General features: G+C 41.2%; 1 protein-coding gene across 1 annotated transcript in view; it reads left to right on the top strand.

Annotated features, from left to right (window-relative positions):
- ESR1 (estrogen receptor 1) overlaps window positions 1-26,070 on the top strand; it is a 252,237-nt gene that overhangs the window by 206,212 nt on the left and 19,955 nt on the right. The window contains exon 7 of the mRNA XM_032651735.1: window positions 16,467-16,600. Within this exon, the coding sequence (XP_032507626.1) occupies window positions 16,467-16,600 (134 nt within the window). The remainder of the gene's footprint in view (window positions 1-16,466; window positions 16,601-26,070) is intronic.

Here is a 26,070-nt window from a genome sequence, read left to right as displayed (position 1 = left end):
GACTCTTGCAAGGCTGAAGTCCACCCTTAGAGACTGCAATGAAGAGAGAGGAGCGGGGGCTGGGAGTCCTCTTGGCCTTGTGTCAGGGCATGATTGCGGGGACACGAGTAGGGTCCTCATTATGGAAGGGATTGGATGTATGCCTAGATATGTGTGGATGGCCTGGCATCCTGTGGCAGCCATTCCAAAACTTCAGTCATCAGTGAGTTAATGCCTCTCTGAAGGAGAATGACTTTTTCTTGAGCTGAACATATCCTGAGGTCACTGCCTGAAAGAAAGCCTCACTCCTTTCTGTGATTTCAATGAGCATGGACCTCCTTATGCCGAAAGAATCGTTTTGGCTTTTTTCTCCATTTATTGGAAGTCCATTTACTGGGCACCAATGTTGATTGGCTTCTCTTGGTAGATTCCCTTATGTTTCAAAGGAAAACAACAATAGCAACAGCGCTACATATGGATTGAAGCTGAGAAAAGCAGAGTTGAAAACCTTCTTCCTACTGTCACGCTTCCCTACTTCTTCAGCAAGGTCTGCTTGACTTGGAATGTGCCTTCTGAGGACTTTACATTTCCAAAATGCTCCTAAATTGCTCTATGCATTTATTCCTCCAACTCTCAATGAAGACAGCACTGGCTTTCAGTCTCATAGCAACTCTTCTCAAGGTAATGGACCACAAGTTATTTCCACTTGAAATCCGGTTCTTCCAAATGAATCATATAACATGGTTTTTATCTCCGTTTCCTCAGGATAACTCTAAGAAGATGATCTTTTGGCCATATTCTTAAAATTTTCCCTATTGGTTTTCATTATATTCCAGTTTTCTCTACCTAAACACTATCCTTTCTAAGAGGAATGACATTTTTACTAGTTATAATTATGTGTTCTTAGTTCATTTGCCTTGACATGTAGCCTGTGATAGTTAAAGTACACTCACACCTGAAGCACAGACTTTGACCCAAAGCCACGAAGTTTACATGTTCACAGGTGCACAGAGGGAAGGCTGAGCATGAGAGAGATATGTTCTCCTTTTAGTGGTTCATTGAGCCCATTCTTGCAGAAACAAAAGAGCCCTGGGTAATTTTTCAAAACACTGAGACTTTTGGTCAACTCTAAAGCCAGTCACTTAATATCCTGCTTTGTTATAATGATAGGAAACTTGGTCTCAGTGTTCGTAAGGTTCTACATTTCAGTTATTTGGTTTCTTCTCTCTTTTAGTTTATGCCACCCCTGGGGATTGTACCACCAGTAGTATCTTAAATTGGAACCTCCCTCTCCAGGAGTATATATTCTGTAGCCTCTACTTCCTCGCTCCTTTATTCCTACTGGACCTACTCTTTATCTTTGACACTTAACTCCTCCTATTCTTTGATTACAGTTTTCTGATCTCGTTTTCCTCCTGGTTCATCCTAAGCCCTGTAATCAGTCACCTCTAAATCTCTCTCCCCTCGACTCTTCTCTCTGCCTAAAGAATCAGTCTTCATCTTCGGGCCACATCCACTGTCTACTTTCATCACTTCCATCCCCGGGCTACTCAATACTTTTTCTGAAGCTGGAATATCATCTTGGTCTGGCCCACAGATTTATGTTTCTCTTCTTGGCGTCTCTAGCCTCCATTTGGAGATCATTCTGTGCTTCTCGTCCGCCTCCTTCCTGGTTCCTTTTCGTCTCTCCCACTGCCCCTCTTGGGCAGCTTCAGCTTCCTTTTAGGCTGGATTCCCCTGAGATGCTGTCTGTTTCTCTCCTTCTGCACTCAAACACTCTCTCTTGGCAGCTCCCAAAGCTGAATCTCCAGGTGCAAAGGTTTTTCTGAGTTCCAGATCTCTAAGAGCTATTTGGATATCCCGTGGGCATCTCAAACTTCTCCTCCACAGAACCTAGTTTTTTTCCTTCTGCCACTAATTACAACTTTAAATATTCCTTTTTTCTACTCTTCCCTTCCCTTCCCTTCCCTTCTCTTCCCTTCTCTTCTCTTCTCTTCTCTTTTCTTTTTTCTTTTCTTTTCACTATCTGTCTCCCAAAGAGATTGGTAGTTCCTTTTGAAGCAGGCACATTCCTGTCTTGCTCATCATTACATTCTTATCACCCAACATGGGCACATAGTTGGTGCTCAATACATTTTTTGAATATAGAACAATGTATACAGCAGGAGTAAAGCATGGCCCAGAGGCCAAATCAAGTCTGGTACTATTTTTGTAAATAAAGTTTTATTGAAACATAGTCATGCTCATTGGTTGCATATTGTCTATGGCTGCTTTCACCACAAAATGTCAGAGTTGAGTAGATGCAACAGAAACTGTATTACTCTCGAAGCCTAAAATATTTACCCTCTGGTCTTATACAGAAAAAAAAATTGCTGATTACTGATGTAAAGGATAGTCTCAGAGCACAGAGGAAAAGTGTATAACCCAACGGGTAGAGAATGCTGGGCTGTCAAGGAAGGCCTGCTGGAAGAGGAAATATGTACCTGAAACTTGAAAGATGAGAAAGAGATATCCAAGAGCAGGATGCGGTGGGATAGAGGTGATAACCTTAACAGGAGTAAGTGCTATGGATAATTTGCATCTGTTCACAAGTGTCATGCAGCATAAATTATAAGGTAGGCAGTAAGAAATGGACTTGAGAAGATTGGGCAAGGGCCAGAAATCCAAGGGCATTCTTGAGCGTTGTCTGATACCAGGCCCCCAACAACTTTTACGGTTTCCTCCCATGTCCTGAAGTCTCCAGCCTCAATCTACCTTCCCATATTTTCTGCAAATAATATTACGTCCCATTTCCTAAGCAATTTGAGGTGATATTATTTCTAACACTAAATTCTCAGAATTTCCCTGTTTGTTTGTTTTTTTTGTGGTACGCGGGCCCCTCACTGCTGTGGCCCCTCCCCTCGCGGAGCACAGGCTCCGGACGCGCAGGCTCAGCGGCCATGGCTCACGGGCCCAGCCGCTCCGCGGCATGTGGGATCTTCCCGGACCGGGGCACGAACCCGTGTTCCCTGCATCGGCAGGCGGACTCTCAACTACTGCGCCACCAGGGAAGCCCAGAATTTCCCTGTTTTGACGCTGTTTTTTCTCTTATTCTTGAGTTAGAAAAAGGCATTCCTGCTCCTATGATGATATTGAGTCTGTACTCATCTATAAAAATTCCATCTTTCTCTCCTTCCCTCCCTCTCTCAGTCCCTGCCTTTAGTTCATCCCATTGCTTGCCTTTTCCTTTTGACCTAACCTTCAGCATCTTGGTCCCTCCTAATCTGCCACTTCTCTTACCACTACTCCTTTTGACTGGTTCCACTCTGGCTCCAACGCCAGAGATGCTGTTGCTCCCCAATTTCCTCCCTCTCTCTGTCTCTCTGAACACTGAGTTACCTTGTAAATTGAGAAGGCTTACTGGCCTTTAAACGCAGAACACTTTTTAACTTCGTCTCTTTAATATTTCATAGCCAGAAGCATTTGGCTTTTCCAAACTTGTAAGACTATTTATCTTTGGGATTTCCCCATTCCTTTCAGTTTCTGCTTGAGAACCATTCAATTCTTGGCTTGAGTTCACTTCTTTTTTGTACAGGTAACCACACACCATCACTCTGACTCCTTCTGTCCACTTCTCCAGGTGAGTGGTCTGCCTTCCAATTTCTTTCAGACCATGGTTTTACCAGATATTTTGCAGTGTTGTAACAGGGCTCTCTAGCTTGCTGTATCTGTTTCTTGTTACTTGGCATTAAGGGGGTAAATATTTTTGATGTTAGTAGCCCACTCTCAGGACCAATTTCTTTATTGATCCACATAGGCTAACAACTTATTTATTTCTTATTCAACCTACCACTGTGGGTATATGCTCATTCAGGCACACAAGAGTTTAAGTAATTGGTTCAAGGTCACATAATTGGTGAATAGTCGTATCAAGATTTGGACCCAGGCAGTTGGATTCCAGAATCTTAACCCACTTTCCTCTCAAGTAATCAGCTTTGAGATACAACCATTCAAATTTTGCATCTTTCAAGGTATATCACTTACAATTTGCCATCTTCAGCATTTTGTCCCACACATCAGTGGGTTGTATATGTAAACCTCTTGATCATACAAAGAGTTATGGAGTCACAGCATATCAGAGCATCTGCTGAGAGATTTTGTAGCATCAAAGATACAGAAGCTCTTTAAATACAACTAAACCTGCCACTATTGATATTAAACAGCCTCTTAATTCTTAACTTTTTTTCTAACTCTATTGTAAATCTTTTTAGGACAGCTAAATTGAATGTCTTATGTTGATCCCCTGGGGGTTTTCAGTTTCCATCTATCAATATCCATTTATACAAAGAGAGGCTAGGGGGTAATTTTACATTTTGTAAAATTATTTTTGAAGGTATACAAGCAGGTTTGATCTGCACACCCTCATTAGAGCTCTTTATTTCCCACGTGGAGCAATAGGTACCTAAGGGCTTCTGAAAAACAGGTGCTCGTTTCTATAGAGGAGAAACTTCCATGAGCAAATGTTCTTTTCAAGCCTGTTTCTTCTCTCTTGACTTAAGTGCAGTTGGACTTCACTGGCAGAGGGTAAGGAGCAGAATTAGGTGGTTCTGAGGTGCTCTGAATGCCAGACTGATGTGATCGGTGGAATTCATCACTGCAGGCTGACATGTCTCACAGTGGGAGTCATGGGTTGGTCTGCTTGGTAAACTACTCCTGCTCTATGCCTGAAGCCGTGCTTCTTTTAAAAATAAATCTTGTTCTTCCAAGCCCCATGTGTCTCACAGCCTCAAGAGTACCTCATGGATTTAGACTAATCTTGTCTTATCATAGACAGGTTACCTCCCGATTCTTAACAGTCACCCCATCTCTGAGGCATTGATTCATCGGGTCCCCTGAAATTGAGTTAAATGTGCTAGCCTGACTGGCTCCTTGAAGTTAGTGTAGGATATTTCGACAGGGCTTTGAAAATGAAGCCCTGACCCCAATGTGTAATGACCTCAGTGGATAGTAAAGGGTTCCTTTGTGTCGGGCAGGTGACAAGTGCCAGTTAACCTTCCAAGTCCACATAGATTTGTACCTGATCTTAGGGTGACAAATCACCTGTCCACTAGCTCACATGGCAAGCATTTTCACCTGGTGGTAATGCCGGTGAGAGACCCTCACATACCATGTAATCAGTCATTTCCATGCAGGCAACATTCTAGTGATTTACTGAAAATATCATCAGGGCCATCAAAGTACACACTTTTAAGTTATTACACAAATAATGGATTGGCTGAAGTGTTCAGACCAAGTGAGTTTTTCCCATTGAAAGGCAGTGTGTTCATTCTCTTGGAGTCATCAGCGTAAAGTTCTTCCAGACTCTTAGAGCATTGCTTAGAAAATTGCAGCTTCACTGCAGTGAATATTCCCCCAAGAGCCCTCAAATTTGAGACTCCCACCAGCAGGTATGAAGCTCTTCTGTTTGTACGGAAGGTAAGCCCCAGGGTCCTTCTATCATATTGTCTCAATGATTTATACTTAACGTATGCTCCCTCCACGTCCTCTGAAGTAAAACACACACACACACACACACACACACACACACACGCATAGCGAGAACTGAATTGAGAGTTGTGGGTGTGTGCCATGGCTGAGGGCTCAGTCCTAATGTGTGCTGAAGAGCCAGCACTGTGCTGTGGCCAGATAATAATGGCTGCTTAGAAATAGCAGGATATCCAGTGAGAAGAGGCTGAGAAGAATACACTCTCTCTGGAAGAGTACAGAACAAGCTCCTCATGGGAAAATGTGGGAGACTATTGAAAGGGAATGAGAAGAAAATTGTTAAGACTCCACTTTCTCAGTTTCTGATCTGAACTTTTGCTCACAGCAGGTGAACACAGGCTCCCTCCCACACAGAGATGTCCTCCCCTGCCGGTGTGCAGTCTGTTAAGTAAACAAAGACTTTATACTGAGAAAGGAACATTTCACTATTTTGGCTATGAGTTGTTACTTTTAAAGCTTTATCCTCCAAACATTTCCCCCTCTCCTTGTTTATTTTTTCACCAGAAAGAAAATGTGCCACTTAAAAAAATTCAACTACAGGACAAGAAAAGCTCACTTCTAGATTAAGGCCACTTCTAGTTTAAGGCTCACTAGGGCTTAAGGCCAACTCACCTTTTGGTGTGATCACCAGCTCATCCCCTCGAGGAGCCAATATAGCTTTCTTTCTTTTTTTTTTCTTTAACATCTTTATTGGAGTATAATTGCTTTACAATGGTGTGTTAGTTTCCACTGTATAACAAAGTGTATCAGCTATATGTATACATATGTCCCCATATCCCCTCCCTCTTGCATCTCCCTCCAACCCTCCCTATCCCACCCCTCTAGGCGGACACAAAGCACCAAGCTAATATCCCTGTGCTATGTGGCTGCTTCCCACTAGCTATCTATTTTACGTTTGGTAGTGTATATATGTCCATGTCACTCTCTCTCTTCGTCCCAACTTAACCTTCCCACTCCCCATGTCATCAAGTCCACTCTCTACATCTGCGTTTTTATTCGTGTCCTGCCCCTAGGTTCTTCAGAACCTTTTTTTTTTTTTAGATTCCATATATATGAGTTAGCATACGATATTTGTTTTTCTCTTTCTTACTTATTTCACTCTGTATGACAGACTCTAGGTCCATCCATCTCACTACAAATAACTCAATTTCTATTCCTTTTATGGATGAGTAATATTCCACTGTATATATGTGCTACATCTTTATCAATTCATCTGTCGATGGACACTTAGGTTGCTTCCATGTCCTGGCTATTGTAAATAGTGCTGCAATGAACATTGTGACTTCTTTTGAATTATGATTTTTTTCAGGGTATATGCCCAGTAGTGGGATTGCTGGATCATATGGTAGTTCTATTTTTAGTTTTTTAAGGAACCTCCATACTGTTCTCCATAGTGGCTGTATCAATTTACATTCCCACCAACAGTGCAAGAGGGTTCCTTTTCTCTACACCCTCTCCAGCATTTATTGTTTGTAGATTTTTAGATGATGGCCATTCTGACCAGTGTGAGGTGATACCTCATTGTAGTTTTGATTTGTATTTCTCTAATGATTAGTGATGTTGAGCATCCTTTCATGTGTTTGTTGGCAGTCTATATATCTTCTTTGGAGAAATGTCTACTTAGATCTTCTGCCCATTTTTGGATTGGGTCGTTTGTTTTTTTGATATTCAGCTGCATGAGCTGCTTGTATATTTTGGAAATTAATCCTTTGTCAGTTGCTTCATTTGCAAATATTTTCTCCCATTCTGAAGGTTGTCTTTTCGTCTTGTTTATGGTTTCCTTTGCTGTGCAAAAGCATTTAAGTTTCATTAGGTCCCATTTGTTTATTTTTATTTCCATCTCTTTAGGAGGTGGGTCAAAAAGGATCTTGCTGTGATGTATGTCATAGAGTGGTCTGCCTATGTTTTCCTCTAAGAGTTTTATAGTGTCTGGCCTTACATTTAGGTCTTTAAACCATTTTGAATTTTTTTTGTGTGTGTGTATGGTATTAGGCAGTGTTCTAATTTCATTATTTTCCATGTAGCTGTCCAGTTTTCCTAGCACCATTTATTGAAGAGGCTGTCCTTTCTGCATTGTATATTCTTGCCTCCTTTATCAAAGATAAGGTGACCATATTTACGTGGATTTATCTCGGGGTTTCTATCCTGTTCCATTGATCTGTATTTCTGTTTTTGTGCCAGTACCATATTGTCTTGATTACTGTAGCTTTGTAGTATTGTCTGAAGTCAGGGAGCCTGATTTCTCCACCTCCATTTTTTTTCTCAAGATTGCTTTGGCTATTAGTGGTCTTTTGTGTTTCCATGCAAACTGTGAAATTTTTTGTTCTAGTTCTGTGAAAAATGCCATTGGTGGTTTGATAGGGGTTGCACTGAATCTGTGGATTGCTTTGGGTAGTATAGTCATTTTCACAATGTAGATTCTTCCAATCCAAGAACATGGTATATCTCTCCATCTGTTTGTATCATCTTTAATTTTTTTCATCAGTGTCTTATAGTTTTCTGAACACAGGTCTTTTGTCTCCTTAGGTAGGTTTATTCCTAGATATGTTATTCTTTTTGTTGCAATGGTACATGGGGGTGTTTCCTTAATTTCTCTTTCAAATTTTTCATCATTAGTGTATCGGAATGCAAAAGATTTCGGTGCATTAATTTTGTATCTTGCTACTTTACCAGATTCACTGATTAGCTCTAGTAGTTTTCTGGTAGCAGCTTTAGGATTCTCTATGTATAGTATCATGTCATCTGCAAACAGTGACAGCTTTACTTCTTCTTTTCTGATTTGTATTCCTTTTATTTCTGTTTCTTCTCTGATTGCTACGGCTACAAGTTCCAAAACTATGTTGAATAATAGTGGTGAGAGTGGACATCCTTGTCTTGTTCCTGATTTTAAAGGAAATGGTTGCAGTTTTTCACCATATGAGAATGATGTTGGCTGTGGGCTTGTCATATATGGCCTTTATTATGTTGAGGTAAGTTCCCTCTATGCCTACTTTCTGGAGAGTTTTTATGATAAATGGGTGTTGAATTTTGTCAAAAGCTTTTTCTGCGTCTACTGAGAGTATCAAATGGTTTTTATCCTTCTGTTTGTTAATATGATGTATCACATTCATTGATTTGCCTATATCGAAGAATCCTTGCATTCCTGGGATAAACGCCACTTGATCATGTTGTATGATCCTTTTAATGTGCTGTTGGATTCTGTTTGCGATATTTTGTTGAGGATTTTTGCATCTATGTTCATCAGTGATACTGGCCTGTAGTTTTCTTTTTTTGTGACATCTTTGTCTGGTTTTGGTATCAGGGTGATGGTGGCCTCATAGAATGAATTTGGGAGTTTTCCTCCCTCTGTTATATTTTGGAAGAGTTTGAGAAGGACGGGTATTAGCTCTTCTCTAAATGTTTGGTAGAATTTGCCTGTGAATCCATCTGGTCCTGGGCTTCTGTTTGTTGGAAGATTTTTAATCACAGTTACAATTTCAGTCCTTGTGATTGGTCTGTTTATGTTTTCTGTTTCTTCCTGGTTCAGTCTCTGAAGGTTGTGCTTTTCTAAGAATTTGTCCATTTCTTCCAGGTTGTCCATTCTATTGGCATAGAGTTGCTTGTATTAATCCCTCACAATTCTTTGTATTTCTGCAGGGTCAGTTGTTACTTTTCCTTTTTCATTTCTATTTCTGTTGATTTGAGTTTTCTCCCTTTTTTGCTTGATGAGGCTGCCTAGTGGTTTATCAATTTTGTTTATCTTCTCAAAGAACCAGCTTTTACTTTTGTTAATTTTTGCTTTTGTTTCCTTCATCTCTTTTTCATTTATTTCTGATCTGATTTCTATGATTTCTTTCCTTCTGCTAACTTTAGGGTTTTTTTGTTCTTCTTTTTCTAACTGCTTTAGGTGTAAGGTTATGTTGTTTATTTGAGATTTTTCTTGTTTCTGGAGGTAGGCTTGTATTGCTATAAACTTCCCTCTTAGAACTGCTTTTGCTCAGTCCCATAGGTTTTGGGTCATTGTGTTTTCATTGTCATTTGTTTCTAAGCATTTTTTGATTTTCTCTGATTTCTCCAGTGATCTCTTCGTTATTTAGCAGTGTATTGTTTAGCCTCCATGTGTTTGTAGTTTTTACAGTTTTTTCCTGTAATTGATATCTAGTCTCATAGCATTGTGGTTGGAAAAGATACTTGATATGATTTCAATTTTCATAAATTTACCAAGGCTTGATTTGTGACCCAAGGTATGATCTATCCTGGAGAATGTTCCATGAGCACTTGAAAAGAAAGTGTATTCTGTTGTTTTTGGATGGAATGTCCTATAAATATCACATAAGTCCATCTTGTTTAATGTGTCATTTAAAGCTTATGTTTCCTTATTTATTTTCATTTTGGATGATCAGTCCATTGGTGAAAGTGGGGTGTTAAAGTCACCTACTATTACTGTGTTAAACTGTCAATTTCCCCTTTTATGGCTGTTAGCATTTGCCTTATATATTGAGGTGCTCCTATGTTGGGTGCATAAATATTTACAATTGTTATATCTTCTTCTTGGATCGATCCCTTGATCATTATGTAGTGTCTTTCTTTGTCTCTTGTAATAGGCTTTATTTTAAAGCCCATTTTGTCTGATATGAGAATTGCTACTCCAGCTTTCTTTTGATTTCAATTTGCATGGAATATCTTTTTCCATCCCCTCACTTTCAGTCTGTATGTGTCCCTAGGTCTGAAGTTGGTCTCTTGTAGACAGCATATATATATGGGTCTTTTTCTTGTATCCCTTCAGCCAGTCTGTGTCTTTTGGTTGGAGCATTTACTCCATTTACATTTAAGGTAATTATCAATATGTATGTTCCTATTACTGTTTTCTTAATTTTGGGGGGTTTGTTATTGTCAGTCTTTTCCTTCTCTTGTGTTTCCTGCCTAGAGAAGTTCCTTTAGCATTTGTTGTAAAGCTGGTTTGGTGGTGCTGAATTCTCTTAACTTTTGCTTGTCTATAAAGGTTTTAATTTCTCCATCGAATCTGAATGAGATCCTTGCTGGGTGGAGAATATTGGTTGTAGGTTTTTCCCTTTCATCACTTTAAATGTGTCTTCCCACTCCCTCTGGCTTGCAGAGTTTCTGCCAAAAGATCAGCTGTTAACCTTATGGGGGTTCCCTTGTATTTTATTTGCTGCTTTTCCCTTGCTGCTTTTAACATTTTTTCTTTGTATTTAATTTTTGATAGTTTGATTAATATGTCTCGGCATGTTTCTCCTTGGATTTATCCTATATGGGACTCTCTGTGCTTCCTGGACTTGACTATTTCTTTCCCATGTTGGGGAAGTTTTCAACTATAATCTCTTCAAATATTTTCTCAGACCCTTTTTTTACTCTTTTTCTTCTGGGACCCTTATAATTCGAATGTTGGTGCATTTAGTGTTGTCCCAGAGGTCTCTTAGACTGTCTTCAATTCTTTTCATTCTTTTTTCTTTATTCTGCTCTGTGGTAGTTATTTCCACTATTTTACCTTCCAGGTCACTTATCCGTTCTTCTGCCTCAGTTATTCTGCTATTGATTCCTTCTAGAGAATTTTTAATTTCATTTATTGTGTTGTTCATCATTGTTTGTTTGCTCTTTAGTTCTTCCAGTTCCTTGTTAAACATTTCTTTTATTCTCTCCATTCTATTTCCAAGATTTTGCATCATCTTTACTATCATTACTCTGAATTCTCTTTCAGGTAGACTGCCTATTTCCTCTTCATTAGTTTGTTCTGGTCCGTTTTTAACTTGCTCCTTCATCTGCTACATATTTCTCTGTCTTTCCATTTTGTTTAACTTACTGTGTTTGGGGTCTCCTTTTCACAGGCTGCAGGTTCGTAGTTCCTGTTATTTTTGGTGTCTGTCCCCAGTAGGTAAGGTTGGTTCAGTGGCTTGTTTAGGCTTCCTGGTGGAGGGGACTGGTGCCTGTGTTCTGGTGGGCAGGGCTGCATCCGGTGGTGTGTTTTGGGGTGTCTGTGAACTTAGTATGATTTTAGACAGCCTCTCTGCTAATGGGTGGTGTTGTTTTCCTGTCTTGCTAGTTGTTTTTTATGGGGCATCCAGCACTGGAGCTTGCTGGCCGTTGGTTGGAGCTGGGTCTTAGCAATGTGATGGAGATATCTGGTAGAGCTCTCGACGATTGATATTACATGGGGCCAGGAGGTCTCTGGTGGTCCAATGTCCTGAACTTAGCTCTCCCACCTCAGAGGCTCAGGCCTGACACCAGGCCGTAGCACCAAGACCCTGTCAGCCACACAGCTCAGAAGAAATGGGAGAAAAAAAGAAAATAAAAATAAAATGAAATGAAATTATTAAAATAAAAAAATTATTAAAATAAAAAAGTAATTAAAAAAAAGAAGAGAGCAACCAAATCAATAAACATATCCACCAGTGATAACAAGTGCTAAAAACTACAAAGATAAACATAAAAATCAGAAAGAAGTCAGTTGCAGACAGAAAACCCCAAGTCTACAGCTCCTCCCAAACTCCACCGCCTCAATTTTGGGTTGATTCATTGTCTATTCAGGTATTCCACAGATGCAGGGTACGTCAACTTGATTGTGGGGATATAATCTGCTGCTCCTGAGGCTGCATGGAGAGATTTCCCTTTCTCTTCTTTGTTTGCACAGCTCCTGGGGTTCAGCTTTGGTTTTGGCCCCGCCTCTGTGTGTAGTGTTCCCCACCCACACAGGAGAGGGTTAAAGCAGCGGCTGATTAGGGGGCTCTGGGTCACTCATGCCTGGGGGAAGGAGGGGTACAGTAGTTATAATTGGAATGCAGGATGAGCCTGCAGTGGCAGACGCCGGTGTGACGTTTCAACAGCCTGAAGCGCACTGTGTGTTCTCCCAGGGAAGTTGTCCCTGGATCACTGGACCCCGTCAGTTGCAGGCTGCACAGGCTCCCCGTGGGGGAGGGGTGTGGGTAGTGACCTGTGCTTGCACACAGGATTCTTGGTGGCTGCATCAGCAGCGTTAGTGTTTCGTCCCTGTCTCTGGTGTCTGTGCTGATAGCCATGGCTCACAGCCGTCTCTGGAGCTCGTTTAGGCAGTGCTCTGCCTTCTGTGGGCAGACAGGGAAGGAATCCCCTCTCCTCGCGCACCCTGAAACAATGGTCTCTTGCCTCTTAGGCAGTTCCAGACATTTCCCCGGACTCCCTCCCGGCTAGATGTGGTGCACTAGCCCCCTTCAGTCTGTGTTCACGCAGCCAACCCCAGTCCTCTCCCTGGGATCTGACCTCTGAAGCCCGAGCCTCAGCTCCCAGCCCCCACCCGCCTGAGCGGGTGAGCAGACAAGCCTCTCAGGCTGGTGAGTGCCAGTCGGCCCTGATCCTCTGTGCGGAAATCTCTTCGCTTTGCCCTCTGCACACCTGTTGCTGTGGTCTCCTCTGTGGCTCCGAAGCTTCCCTCCCTCCCACCCGCAGTCTCCACCAGTGAAGGGGCTCCCTAGTATGTGGAAACTTTTCCTCCTTCACAGCTCCCTCCCAGAGATGCAGGTCCTGTCCCTATTCTTTTGTCTCTGTTTTTTCTTTTTTCTTTTGCCTTACCCAGGCACATGGGGATTTTCTTGCCTTTTGGGAAGTCTGAGGTCTTCTACCAGCGTTCAGTAGGTGTTCTGTAGGAGTTGTTCCACACGTAGATATATTTTTGATGTATTTGTGGGGAGGAAGGTGATCTCCACGTCTTACTCCTCCGCCATCTTGAAGGTCCGCCTTGCCAATATAGCTTTTAAAGATTCCCCTCTGCTTATGTCACGCTCTCATGCACCTGGACTTCCACAAAGCAAAATGCACTGTGGCAATTGTTCTCTGGATACTTCAGGTAAAAAGGCCAACCTCTACCCGGATACCTATGGATCTACCTATTTATCAATATGTCTGTAGCTAAGACTTAAATATGGCCCCTACGGTGTGCTACATGCCATTCTAAGCATTTTACATAAAAACTCTTTTTACCTTTATTGGAGAATTCTATGACAATTGCTTCAATATTGATCTGGGCTAAATCTGGGGAGACTGACATTAGATATAAGACTCTTTCTATACCTCTTCTGGGGAATGTATCCTGTTGTATTGCACTCATCTTTTTCTTGTCTGTTTGCCCCTGTTCTGGATCTCTTTATTTATTTAAAATTTTTATTGAAGTATAGTTGATATACAATGTTGTGTTAGTTTCTGGTATATAGCAAAGTTATTCAGTTATATATATATATATATTTTATTTATATATACATACATACACATATATATATATTCTTTTTCAGGTTCTTTTGCATTATAGTTTATCACAAGATATTGAATATAGTTCCCTGTGCTATACAGTAGGATCTTGTTGTTTATCTATTTTATGTATAGTAGTGTGTATCTGCTAATTCCAAACTCCTAATTTATCTCACTCCCTCCACCCATCCTGATCTCTTCATTAACAAGGGCCGTGGCTTTCTTCTCTGTCCCCTAATGTTAGCACAAAGCCTGATATATAAGGGGCCCTCAATAAGTCTTTTTGAATGAATTAAAGTAGAGCAAGAAAGGAAGACAAAGAAAATCTTATTGTTGGAATACTTTCTTTTGGTTGGTAGGCAGTGTGGTTTGACTTAACAAGTCTGAGTCCTAATTTCCTCATTTGGAAAATAGGGAAAATAATACTAACCTTTAAGAGAAGTTGTAAGAAGTAAATGAATTTATCAAAAGTACCTAGCATATATATTTTTTTTCTTTTTTTTTTTTTTTTTTTTTTTGCGGTATGCAGGCCTCTCACCGCTGTGGCCTCTCCTGCTGTGGAGCACAGGCTCCAGACACGCAGGCCCAGCAGCAACGGCCCACAGGCCCAGCCACCCCGCGGCACGCGGGACCCTCCTGGACCGGGGCATGAACACGCGCCCCCTGCATCAGCAGGCAGACTCCCAACCACTGCGCCACCAGGAAAGCCCCACCTAGCATATTTTAAGTCACTGTGAAAAAAGATGGCTTATTCCATAAATGGTGTTAAGAAAACTAAGTAGCTGCCTGGAAAAATACGAAGCTGAATCCCTGTCTCGCATCTTACACCAAAGGAAATCTCAAATGATGATTGCACAACTCTATAAATATACTAAAATCCATTGAATTGTACACTTTAAATGGGTGAATGATATGATATGATATTATATCTCAATAAAGTTGTTATAAAAATAAATCCCAGAAGATCAAAGATTTAAGTGTAAAGACATGGAAATGTATTAGAAGGAAACATAAGGTCGTTTTTAATATGTTATTGGAAGGGAGAATGACCTTTTCAAGCAAGACATACTGTTCTAAAGCCATAATGAAAGCTTGATAAATTTGATTATTTAATAATTGAATATTTTGCAGAAGAAAATACTAGAAACAAAATCAAAAGAAAAATATGACAAATAGTGAGAAAATAATTAAAAGCACATAGAACAAAAGGCTAATTACTGTAATATATAAAGAGCTCTTAAGAATCAATGTGAAAATGACCAAAAACCCAACAAAAAATATGGGCAAAGTACAAAAGCACGCAGCTCAGAGGAAGAGCTTATACCAATATATTCTCCAACCAACAGCCTAATGGTACAAGCTCTTTAGAAGCAATATTTGAACTATTTGTCCAAATTAAGAGTACATAAGTCCCCCAATCTAGCAATTTGGCTTCTAGGAATTTATTCTATAGCTATTTATACATGTGTCTAGACATAAACATAAGTATAGTCATTGCATGAAATGTTTGTAACAGCACAATACTTGAAATCAAACTAAATATCAACCAACAAAGAAGTAGTTAGAGAAATAATAGCATTTTGTTTAGTGAAAAATTATGCAGCTCTTAAAAACCGTTGATGAAGAACCCCAAAATATATCAATTAAAAACAAAACAAGGTGCTGGACAACGTGTTTACTGTTCATGTTTTAAATTTTTATATATTGCACAAACATATGTTTGCATACACATAAAATATTCTAGCTTCTTTCTAGCCCCCCAAACCCATCATGCCCAAAATTCAGCTCATGAATAACAAGATGAATGAATTCCTTTCACATGTATCATCTATCTCTTCATTTAATTTTTGCACCAACCCTACGGAAAAGATACTAATACTTTCTTTTGAAAATATTACATGTTTTGAACCTGTGAGTTTGCTTATTCAGTAGTTGCAACTATTAATGCTAAATCCTTGATGCCAAAGCTCTGTTGTACAGGGGAAAAGCCTAAACTTCTTATATAATGATGTAGGACATCCTTCATCAACCGACATTGTCCTTCTTTCCCAGATTACTCTCCTATCTCCTTCTGCTTATAGCACACTGCTCCAAGTTCTTTCACACTGTTCCTCCTCTCCATGTTTAGGGCCTCTTCCAATGATGCTTTCACACCTCAACTCAATGAAATCCTATTTACGTTTTCTTAAAATGTCAATTCAAATGCCACCCACTCGGCAAATCTTTACCTGTCATCCTAGGCAACACCAATGGTTCCAGCACAACTACAGCTCATAGTTTTCCTAGTTTGTCCTGTATTTCAAAAGCATTTTATATGTCTATTAAAACTGATTATATTATTTCAAGGTCATGAGCATATTGAGATTAGAGGCCCTATTTTTATTCTCATTACTACCACAACGTCTAGAATATAGTAGCAGTTTGATAAATATTTATTAGAAAAATTATTTACCTGAATTTGAATCATTTTTAATTACCCATAGGTTGAAGAACTTCATATTCAGCATGACAGATTTGGGGATTGAATAATACATCTCTTCTAAGAATTTGAAATGAAAATGTTTTATTGATGGAAAATCTTTCTTCATCTTGCCTTCTAGAATTCAAATGAATGTTCATGCTCTATGAAGAGAATGGGCTGTGGTTTTTTGTTACAGATTTGGAGCCAGTAAATTTTTATGAATGTGAACCTTATCATTTCTTCTGGAAGCTTTCCTGTTCTTTAATTCCTTTTTCCTGTGTTTTCATAGGAACCAGGGAAAATGTGTTGAGGGCATGGTGGAGATCTTTGACATGTTGCTGGCTACATCGTCTCGGTTCCGTATGATGAATCTCCAGGGAGAGGAGTTCGTGTGCCTCAAATCCATCATTTTGCTTAATTCTGGTGAGTGGATAACATGGGAAAATTTAATGCTGGTTACTGGAAGAAATATTTATTTGTACTTTCAACCAGGTACAAGCTACCTACTACAAAGACATAATCACAAATTGATAGGAACAATTAACACATTTAAAATAAAAAAATAAATAAAATAAAATGCCTATCTTCTTTTTAAATTACTTATGGAGGTGAAACCATGCTGGTCAAAAATGGTGAATGAAAACCAAAAATTGAACATTGACTCCAATGGCCTTTCTGTTGAAGTACTTTTATCCTCTCACAGATATTGGGGATGTTTTTATTAAAGTGGTACATGTATGTGGACATAAGTCTGTTGTTAGTTGTATATGTCAGAAGGTAAGTAGAGCGAGTGACCCTGTTAGGATAGTGTGACCAATTCTAAGTTCCAGATCATAAGCAAAGAGGCTTATTTGAGACAGACCATGTTTCTAGTCAAAACCGATTAGCTGAAATATATAATTGGCTCAGAGATAGAAAAACCTAGTTCTAAAACCGAGGAACGTGGAGTTCGGTACATTGGTCCAGCTGGAAGAGTGGTTTTCATTTGATCCATGGTGTCTAATTCAACTGTCCCCTCCTATGTATTCATTTGAGAAAGCTTAGCTGAGAGTGGCATCTTTTTTTTTTTTTTTTTTGGTGGTGAGGTTGGCTGTTGCATAATGAGTCACTCCAGGTCACCCAGATGGAAACTATGGCTCAGCCTGTATCAGCACCCTGACTCATCCCAGACTCCTTGGTAGTTGAGTCTAAGCACTAGATCCCCAGTCTGCACCACCTGAAGCTTAACAATGGGGTGCCACCTGCACTGTAGATGCCCTTAATCTGGACCTTAGTCCCCCAGCCTCAGGCCTACCTCATGCCAGAGACCTCATTCTCACATACAAATCACAACTGTTTGGAACCCCTGGACCTGATTTTAGATTTAGTTTCTTACATCATTCGATACGGTCTCAAAGTTCCCAATAGCTGAACTACAGTTTGTGTTGATCCCATATGGAAAGCGTCGGCACTCCCTTGTGTTTTGAGATGTTTTGTTTCTTCCTGTTGAATGCCAATCCCTTCCCATATCCCCTAACAATCTTCCACTTCTCTTCCCCACCGATGCTAGTAACCTATATTGCTTAATGGTTGTCATAGTAACCATTCTCACTTAACTGATAAATGGAAATCTGTACTATTACACTAGGCAGGGACTGAATTACAGAATGAAGTTGCATGAAAAATAATGTGGTCTCTACTAAGGAAGTGATTACCACTCCATTCAAGTTTCAGGTTCCACTCAACGTGCATTGTGCTTTTCATTTGAGTCATTTGTCCTGTATGTTGAAGGGTCCAGATCCCATAATGGCTCTTTATTGGATGAGAGTTCTGGGAGCAGTGCCACTCGGCTGCACAGTGCCAGGTCCTGAACCTGCTCCTTCTTCGCTGGAGGGCTGGCACACGCCGACGTCTCTCGTGTGGGCAATCTGTTAATTTCAGGGAAGGCAGGCCTGTCAAGTGCTGGGACTTTCTTCCTACCTTTACCAGGAAATAATACCCCGGACAGGAAGTGAAATTAGCTGGAGTTATAAAATCAACAAAAGGAGCTGCTATGATCTTGGTAATCAAAACTATATCCTTCAGGTCGGCAGAGTTTTTTCCTGCATTACTGATCTGTTCCTATGGGAGGGTGTTTTTTTTTTCATATTATATAATAAAAAAGACAGGACTTTTGCCATCAAAATATTGGATTTATAGACCTAAGTATTTTAAATCCCAGAGGAAAAACTTTAAGCCCTTACAAGAAAGTATTTAGTAAAGACTGGCACCAGCATCTCCAAACAGTATTTCCCACCGCAGGATTTGGACCTCCACCTGCTACCCCCTGACACCAGTTAAACTTTCCTGCTCTATCCTTGTTCTTTTACCCCTTTCTCAGGATCTTCTGTGAGCTCCCTTGCGCTGGGAGGGTTGGAACGCTATTTTGGAAATACAAGGCACTGTTTTACTGACAGAGTTTATAGTTGTCTTTTTCATGAGATACCAGCAGCTCATCTTTTCTTGTAAGGATGGCACTGCTGGCTCACGAGCTGTAGCAAAACAGAAGCTGTCTCTCCACTTGGGAAAAGTGGAATCGCTCTTTCCACTCCAAAAGTGAGCTCTGTTTTGGAAAAGCGGATCTGCCGCTGAGCACAGCTCCTGGTGTCTCATATTGTTCCTGAAAAACAGAATCAAGAAAACATGACTCCTAAACACAGTGGTGTGGCGCTCAGGGCCTTTTTCCGAGTCAAAAAGTGGTCAGTCATATGAGGGTCGCCGCGACGATCAACAGGTTTTTCCCGCAACTGGAGGTATGGACTTTTCTAAAAACCCAACCAATTCCTTGCTCTGATCAGGGGCAGCCCTTCACCTGTCATGAGACAAAATACAAAGTGACTCTAATTCCTGGAATCTCTGATGGAAGCCAAGCTAGAAATGATTGAGGAAACCTTCACTAGAAGATGCTTTTCTGGTCCCTGGGAAACAAGACCTCAGTGTATGGAGGAACCCTGGGTTTTGGGCTGAGCCCCTGTCAACAGAGTCTGAGAAGAGTGTGTTTACATTGGCCTTGACTTTAGGGCCGAGACACAAGGGGAGTTGAAAGGTTGTTATGAGGACCTGCTAGGAATGTCTTTCTGGAAGCCTTGAGAAGGTCTCCCAAATGCCAACATTTCCAGGGGAAGCCCTCTTCACAGCTGTTTGCGAGTGGGAGGGATTCATCATTACGGGGACAGAATAATTTATTACTTTGCTTGCAAAAGCCTCTCATCATCCATAGGACAAACACTGTTTGTTTTTATACTCCCCACCAAAGGGCAGAGGCATTGCTAGTTAATCCAAAGATGCCCTAGCCAAATCAATGCTAGTGTCAAGGCATTCTGAGAACTAGCTGGACAGGGTCCAAGGTAGGGCAAATGCGAACAGAGCAGATGAGCTCAGGGCAAAAGGCTGGGAGGCAGCAGCAGTGGGAGAGGAGGATGGAGCTGGAGCTACAGAGGGGGACCGGGAAGGAGGTCCTGTGCCCATTTACTGTATTCCTGCTACCCAGCATGACTTCAGTTCTTCTTTGTAATTCCGATATTTCAAATTCTTCAGGTCCGGTTCAGATCTCACCTCATTCAGGAAATCTTGCTACAACCCAAGTCCGTAATGAGATTTTCTTCTCCAGACTATTTTAGTTCTTAGAGCCAGTACCTCACAATCTAGCATTTGGGAAGTTGGTGCACTGATTTCAATAATTGATGCAATAATTTCATTAATTTATTCAATAACTCATCAGTTATGGAATTCCCACCATGAAATTTAAGCCAAATATATGAAAGTGAATGACATCATTCTTTGGTTTTGGGTTTTCCGTGTTTTATTTTAGCCTGGATGGGTTCTTTATGCGTGTATGTCCTAATTTCCCTATAAACTATATTTTTTTTTATTCCTCACAGCCTGTGAACTGCCAACAAGTATTAGACCCTTCAGTCATTTAATAGACGCGTATTTGCTGGGCATGACCAGAAGCACCTAGAAAGTCCCCATTTTTTCCGTGCTGTTCCCACCATGATGAAACATATCATCTTTTTCAGTGTACTATAGATCTAGATAATGGCAAACTATTAATGGGAAAAAAATAATGCCCATCTCCTTGGGTTATTGTGAGATCAAGGGGAAACTGTACATAAAGTGTCTAATGCAGTTCCTGGAACATAGTAGGTCCTCAATCAGTGACAACTGTCATCATCACTCACGAGAATCTCTGGCTTAAACGGAGTCAGTTCATGCCTTTTTTTCAATAAAATTAAGTGCTTTTAGTTTAAAGGCCTCCCTTCCGCTAGGCTTAAAAAAGTATGCAAGGACAGGAGGGTAATAATAACAATAGAGATTGTAACTGTTCTGAGGCTTTGTTAATTGTGCTATTTAATTTTATTTAGAGAAATTTTAGAGCAAGATTATCTCATGGATAGTAACTGATTGTTATTTGAACCTTAATTTTGACGGACCTGAATGAAAACTCTGTGGTGTCTGCATTCACCATCAGTCGACTCTGCTTCTTCTCATCCTCTTTCCCCATCTATGTGGTCCTCATAAAGCCTTCAGAATCCACTCTCATTCAGAACACCACCCATCTAGGAAGTGTTTTCCAAGACTCGGAAAAATTCATGAGTCAAAGCTTAATACGTATAAATCTACAGTCTCTAATGAACGTTGGGTTTGGCCTTCAAGATCAATTTAATAATTATTTCTCCCCATTTTCTGAACATCTTTCTGACCACAATTCTTTATATACCTCAGTAATTCTGAAGAGCCTCACGTACTTCACTCCCAGGTAACTTTATCCAACTGGCTCCCTGGAGAGCCTGTCAGACCCCTGACTGCAGCTCCTCTGCCCTCTGTGTTACAGTGGACCTTCTTTTCTCTCCTTATCCACAAACTAACTCCAATTACTCCAACTCTTTGCCCGCTGGATCCCAGTGTTACCATTGGCAGGCATGTTTGTTACTCCTGGAAAGTCTTCTGCTGTAAAAATGTTGTACCCTTGATCACCTGTTCATCCAAAGCTGATCTTCAGACAACATGTCTCTTTCAATTGATGGAGTATTAAAGAAGAATAAAGAGCCAAAACCACTGGGGCTAAAAACCCGAGGTGGAAAGTTAAAGGAAAGTAAAATGCCAGGAAGGAAGAATTATGACAACATCTCTAAAGTGTGTATCCCCGTGTTCATTTAAAGAAAAAAGGATATGGAATATGCCACAGGTGCATATACATTAAATGTAAACATAAAAATGGTACCAGCTCTTGTCTGTCACCTAGTTCTGCTTTGTTAATAATGGCATATCTTGTCATCCTGATGCCTTGATGAAACATCTGATGCTGAAGCTGGTGACATCCATTTGCTTTGTATATGTTCACCAGAGGCTGCAATCTCGTCAGAGAAGCATTTGTAATCATGATTAATTGTAACAGGCTCCCATCACAAAGACTATTTCCTCTCTCGGAGCTGAATTCTTTGCTTTCTCTCTGCTAATTATTAGACAATTATTCACTGCATTGGTATATATATATATATATATTTTTTTTTTTTTTTTTTTTTTTGCGGTACGCGGGGCTCTCACTGTTGTGGCCTCTCCCGTTGCGGAGCACAGGCTCCGGACGCGCAGGCTCAGCAGCCACGGCTCACGGGCCCAGCCGCTCCGCAGCACGTGGGATCTTCCTGACCGGGGCACGAACCCGCGCCCCCTGCATCAGCAGGCGGACGCTCAACCACTGCGCCACCATGGAAGCCCGGATATTTTTAAGTGTAGAAGTTAGACAATGATTCAGCGTCCCTATATTTAGATGAAAAAACATTTAAAAAACATACTGTAGATATGTTGACTGCAAACATTAAGGATCATTCATTCTTAACAGTTGAAGGTTCCTGATGGGAACAAGCCTTGGAATCTCAGATAGACACATTGTCAGGTTTGCCCATTGCTGTCACAGTGGAGAAGATTTGATAGTATTATCTCTTGGGTTCTTTATAATGCCAAGCTTCCCCTCCAGGGAGCCTCTGCTTATTGTGGTAACTTTGAGATAAACGGCACTTGATAGTTACTAAGTGGCTCACTGTCTCCTCACTGGCTGATGGGTTCTGGAGGCAGTCGACAGCTGTTGGAGTCTTTCCTTGCTCCCACCTAATGGTGTGGCCTGAAGCCTCTCGGCCTCCGTTAGTTTCTTGAACACTTGGCGCAGTGTGGACTTTGTCTTAGAGAGCCCAGGCATTCAAGAGAAGCAACTCGGGCACTTACTTAGGCGGTGATGGATGCCCTTTGCTAAGCCACTTCCCTGAGCCTCATGTGTAAAATGGAAATAATGATAGCTAACACACAGAATTGTTGTGACTATTGAAACAATGACCACCTACTGCATGGCACATAATGTGTGCACGTAAATGTCAGTCTGTAGACTCTCCAAATACAAAAACCCTGGCACGTTTTTCTTAGCAGATGATACATAACTTCCTGCCTGGGAATTCTGAAGTGGGATTTCACGCAGGTCATTTGGGGTTAAAAAAATTGCATTCTCACAGCAAAGATGTCCTTCTTGTGAGTGGAATAGTCCCAGGCCCCAGAAGGGGTGGATTGGGTCCTGCGTCTTCTTGCAGAGACTTCTTGGAACTTCTAAGGAACTGGGGGAACCAGCTAAGTGCCTGTAACCTGGGGAAGACTTGGGGGTCTTAACTCTTTGGACGGGGCAAAGGCAGGAGCCATTGGGAGACTGGAAATCCTTGCGATGATCCTGATATTAGGAGCAGTTATCCATTCATATTCAAGAACCTCAGAGGGAGGAGCAGCTGCCCATCCTTTTATGCTCCAAGGAGCATGGACAAAGGGGGAAGCTGTCTCCTAGGTCCTTGATTCAACCACCACTTTCACCCACATTCTCTAGGGCCCAGAAATTACCTGTTTGAATAATATACGGGACCATTAAAAAAAAAAAGAAAAATGCCCCAGACTACCCCACTGCTGGCTTAAAATGCTCTTTGGGGCTTCCCTGGTGGCGCAGTGGTTGAGAGTCCGCCTGCCGATGCAGGGGACACGGGTTCGTGCCCCGGTCCGGGAAGATCCCACATGCCGTGGAGCGGCTGGGCCCGTGAGCCATGGCCGCTGAGCCTGCGCGTCCGGAGCCTGTGCTCCGCAACGGGAGAGGCCACAACAGTGAGAGGCCCGCGTACCGCAAAAAAAAAAAAAAAAAAAAAAAAAGTTCTTTGTATGTTGCTTAAATATGAATAATCACATTATGTAAATGAATGAGTGTAAACTCCATGTTCATAGCTCTTATATACATACAAAACAAATTCACAAATTAAATACAGACTGAAAGGCAAACTGGTAATAATGTTTTGGCAGAAACTGAGTTGCTTTTTGCAGCCTGCTGAGGCAGATCTCTGTCTGCTAGTCTACCAAGCCTCTTGTGAGGACCCTGTTCTCCCCCCCTTGTCTGTGTTCAAAAGGATGGCAAAACCTTTGCTTCTGTAGCACCCTGTCTTGGCAAGAACACATCATTTATGTATTTTGTTTGCTTCTGCATTTATTTTTCTGAGATACTTAAGACATAACTGTTAGACTTGAGGCCACCATGAGCACGGGTGAAAAATATGTAACTTAGGAAACAGTCAAAGATGATATGGATTATTTAGATGGGTCCATCTCAATACTCCACACGTTTCCATCCTCTGGGGGTCTCTGAAAAAATTCTGTTGCGGGGACCCTTCCCAGAGATTCCGATCTCGTTAACCGTGAATATCGGTGTTTGTTTAAAGCTCCCACCAAGACTTCAGTCTCACCAGGACTGAGAACTCTTGATCTAACTGACATAGAACATTCTGAAATTAATGTCTTAATGACATTGTTTAGAATATTGTTAAGATTAAAGTGTACAATTTTAAAAGGCCAGGAGCCAGTTTAAGGACCTTTGAGAATCCTCTTTTAATTCTCAGTAATGTGTGGAAATTAGTTTGAAAACTACTGCTGTAGGTGATGAAATGTCTGCGAAGTTAAACTAGTTCTCTAGTACATGATAAAGTGAACCATTCTGCAAACTGTGGGGAGAAACTGCTGGTGCTCAGAGAGAACATTGCCCAGCACTGGGGACAGGAAATGGAGGCCTGTCTTTCACACATTGGCTTGGGCAGGGGACACAGGCAATTAACAGATCATGTCAATGTCATGAGATAAGAGAATGTCATGATGAAGGGAAGCAGAGTGTCCGCAGAGATGGATAGCAGGGTCCTTACCTGAGCACCAATGCTTCAACTGAGTCATTAGGGTGAGTTGGACTTGGCTGGAGTCAGAAGGCAAGAGGGAAAGTTCTGACTCCACCATTAAACTAACAGGGTCTCATCAAGCCACTGGACCGCTCTTCACTGGTCTCCCCAACTATAAAATAGAAATAATAATTCTAAACTGTCCTGTTAACTCAAGGATTTGTCATGACATAACAAGATAGCTTTAAAATATGAGCTAATATCATCATTACTATCATAATCTGTTGTTTTTTTAGGGGGAAAATATTATGTGATCTAATATCCTGCAGAGACTTTGGTGTCAGGATCTCCCTGTTCTAATCATAGGACAAGAATTACACTCAGGCCCTATATTTGGAAGGGCCGTAGATGCCCTCTCTCTGCCCTCATGCCTGGCACATTGAACTATAAATCTAAATGTGTGTTGACACTTGAACTGAAGAAGACCATGAGAAAACGGCAACAAAATCCCACTCATTTCTTGAGCTCAGAAGTGAAATAAAATATTGCTTTTTAATGGGGTTTTCCTTTCCTGCATGATACTCAGTGAACAAGTAAAAGCCGTATTGGAATATGTGTGCTTCCTGAAACATTTAAATGGAAAGTCAGGCTGTCAAGTTTTCAGTCTAAACCAAACACCCCTACACTTAGTTGGAAGACCTACTTCTGGGCCTAGCCTTTCATGTGTGGGCCCACGGCTACATCTGACTGCTTCTCTTGGGTTGAAAGAAAGGTGGAAAAACAAACTCCCTGCCTCTCCCATGGGGTCCTGGTCCTTGGGCACCACATCAGCCTCAGACTCCTTCAGCACTTTCCCCCAGGGGGTACGGCTACTTTTGAATGTTGAGGTAGCTTGAGGTTGCCTCGGTTCTAGTTTCTCTGAGTTTTTACTTTATATCTACTCTTTAGGTTTTGTTTTTCTTCTGGCATATGAGACAGACAGCAATACCCCCACGGAACTGAGTGATATCCATGGATTTATGTTAGCTTAACTACCATTTATTGAGGATTTACTACTTTTCCAGGCATTAAATGCTGGAAAGGAAAAGTTGCCTCTAGTTGCCCCATCTGTAAAATGGGAGGTAGTAGTAGTTCCTACATACTAGTTTGCATGAAGTGAGCCATGTGGACTGCTCCCTGGACCCTAGGGATGCTCCATCAAAGTGACCTCGTGGTCATACCAGTAGTGATTATGGTAGCAGTGATTAGTAAGGCAGTTTCTACCTCAGGGACCGCACGCTCTTAAGATAAAGACAGATATAAAAAGAGAATTGTTCTCTTTTTTTAACAGATCTTTATTGGATTATAATTGCTTCACGATACTGTGTTAGTGTCTGTTGTACAGCAAAGTGAATCAGCCACATGCATACATATGTCCCCATATCCCCTCCCTCTTGCGTCTCCCTCCCACCCTCCCTATCCCACCCCTCTAGGTGGTCACAAAGCACCAAGCTGATCTCCCTGTGCTATGCGGCTGCTTCCCACTAGCTATCCGTTTTACATTTGGTAGCGTATATATGTCGATGCTATTCTCACTTAGCCCCAGTTTCCCCCTCCCACCCCGTGTCCTCAAGTCCATTCTCTATGTCTGTCTCTTTATTCCTGCCCTGCAACTAGAATCATCAGTACCATTTTTTTTTTAGATTCCATATATAT

Source organism: Phocoena sinus, chromosome 12, assembly GCF_008692025.1.
Source record: "Phocoena sinus isolate mPhoSin1 chromosome 12, mPhoSin1.pri, whole genome shotgun sequence".
Classification (NCBI taxonomy): Eukaryota; Metazoa; Chordata; class Mammalia; order Artiodactyla; family Phocoenidae; genus Phocoena; species Phocoena sinus.
This window is presented reverse-complemented; position numbering and strand designations above follow the sequence as displayed.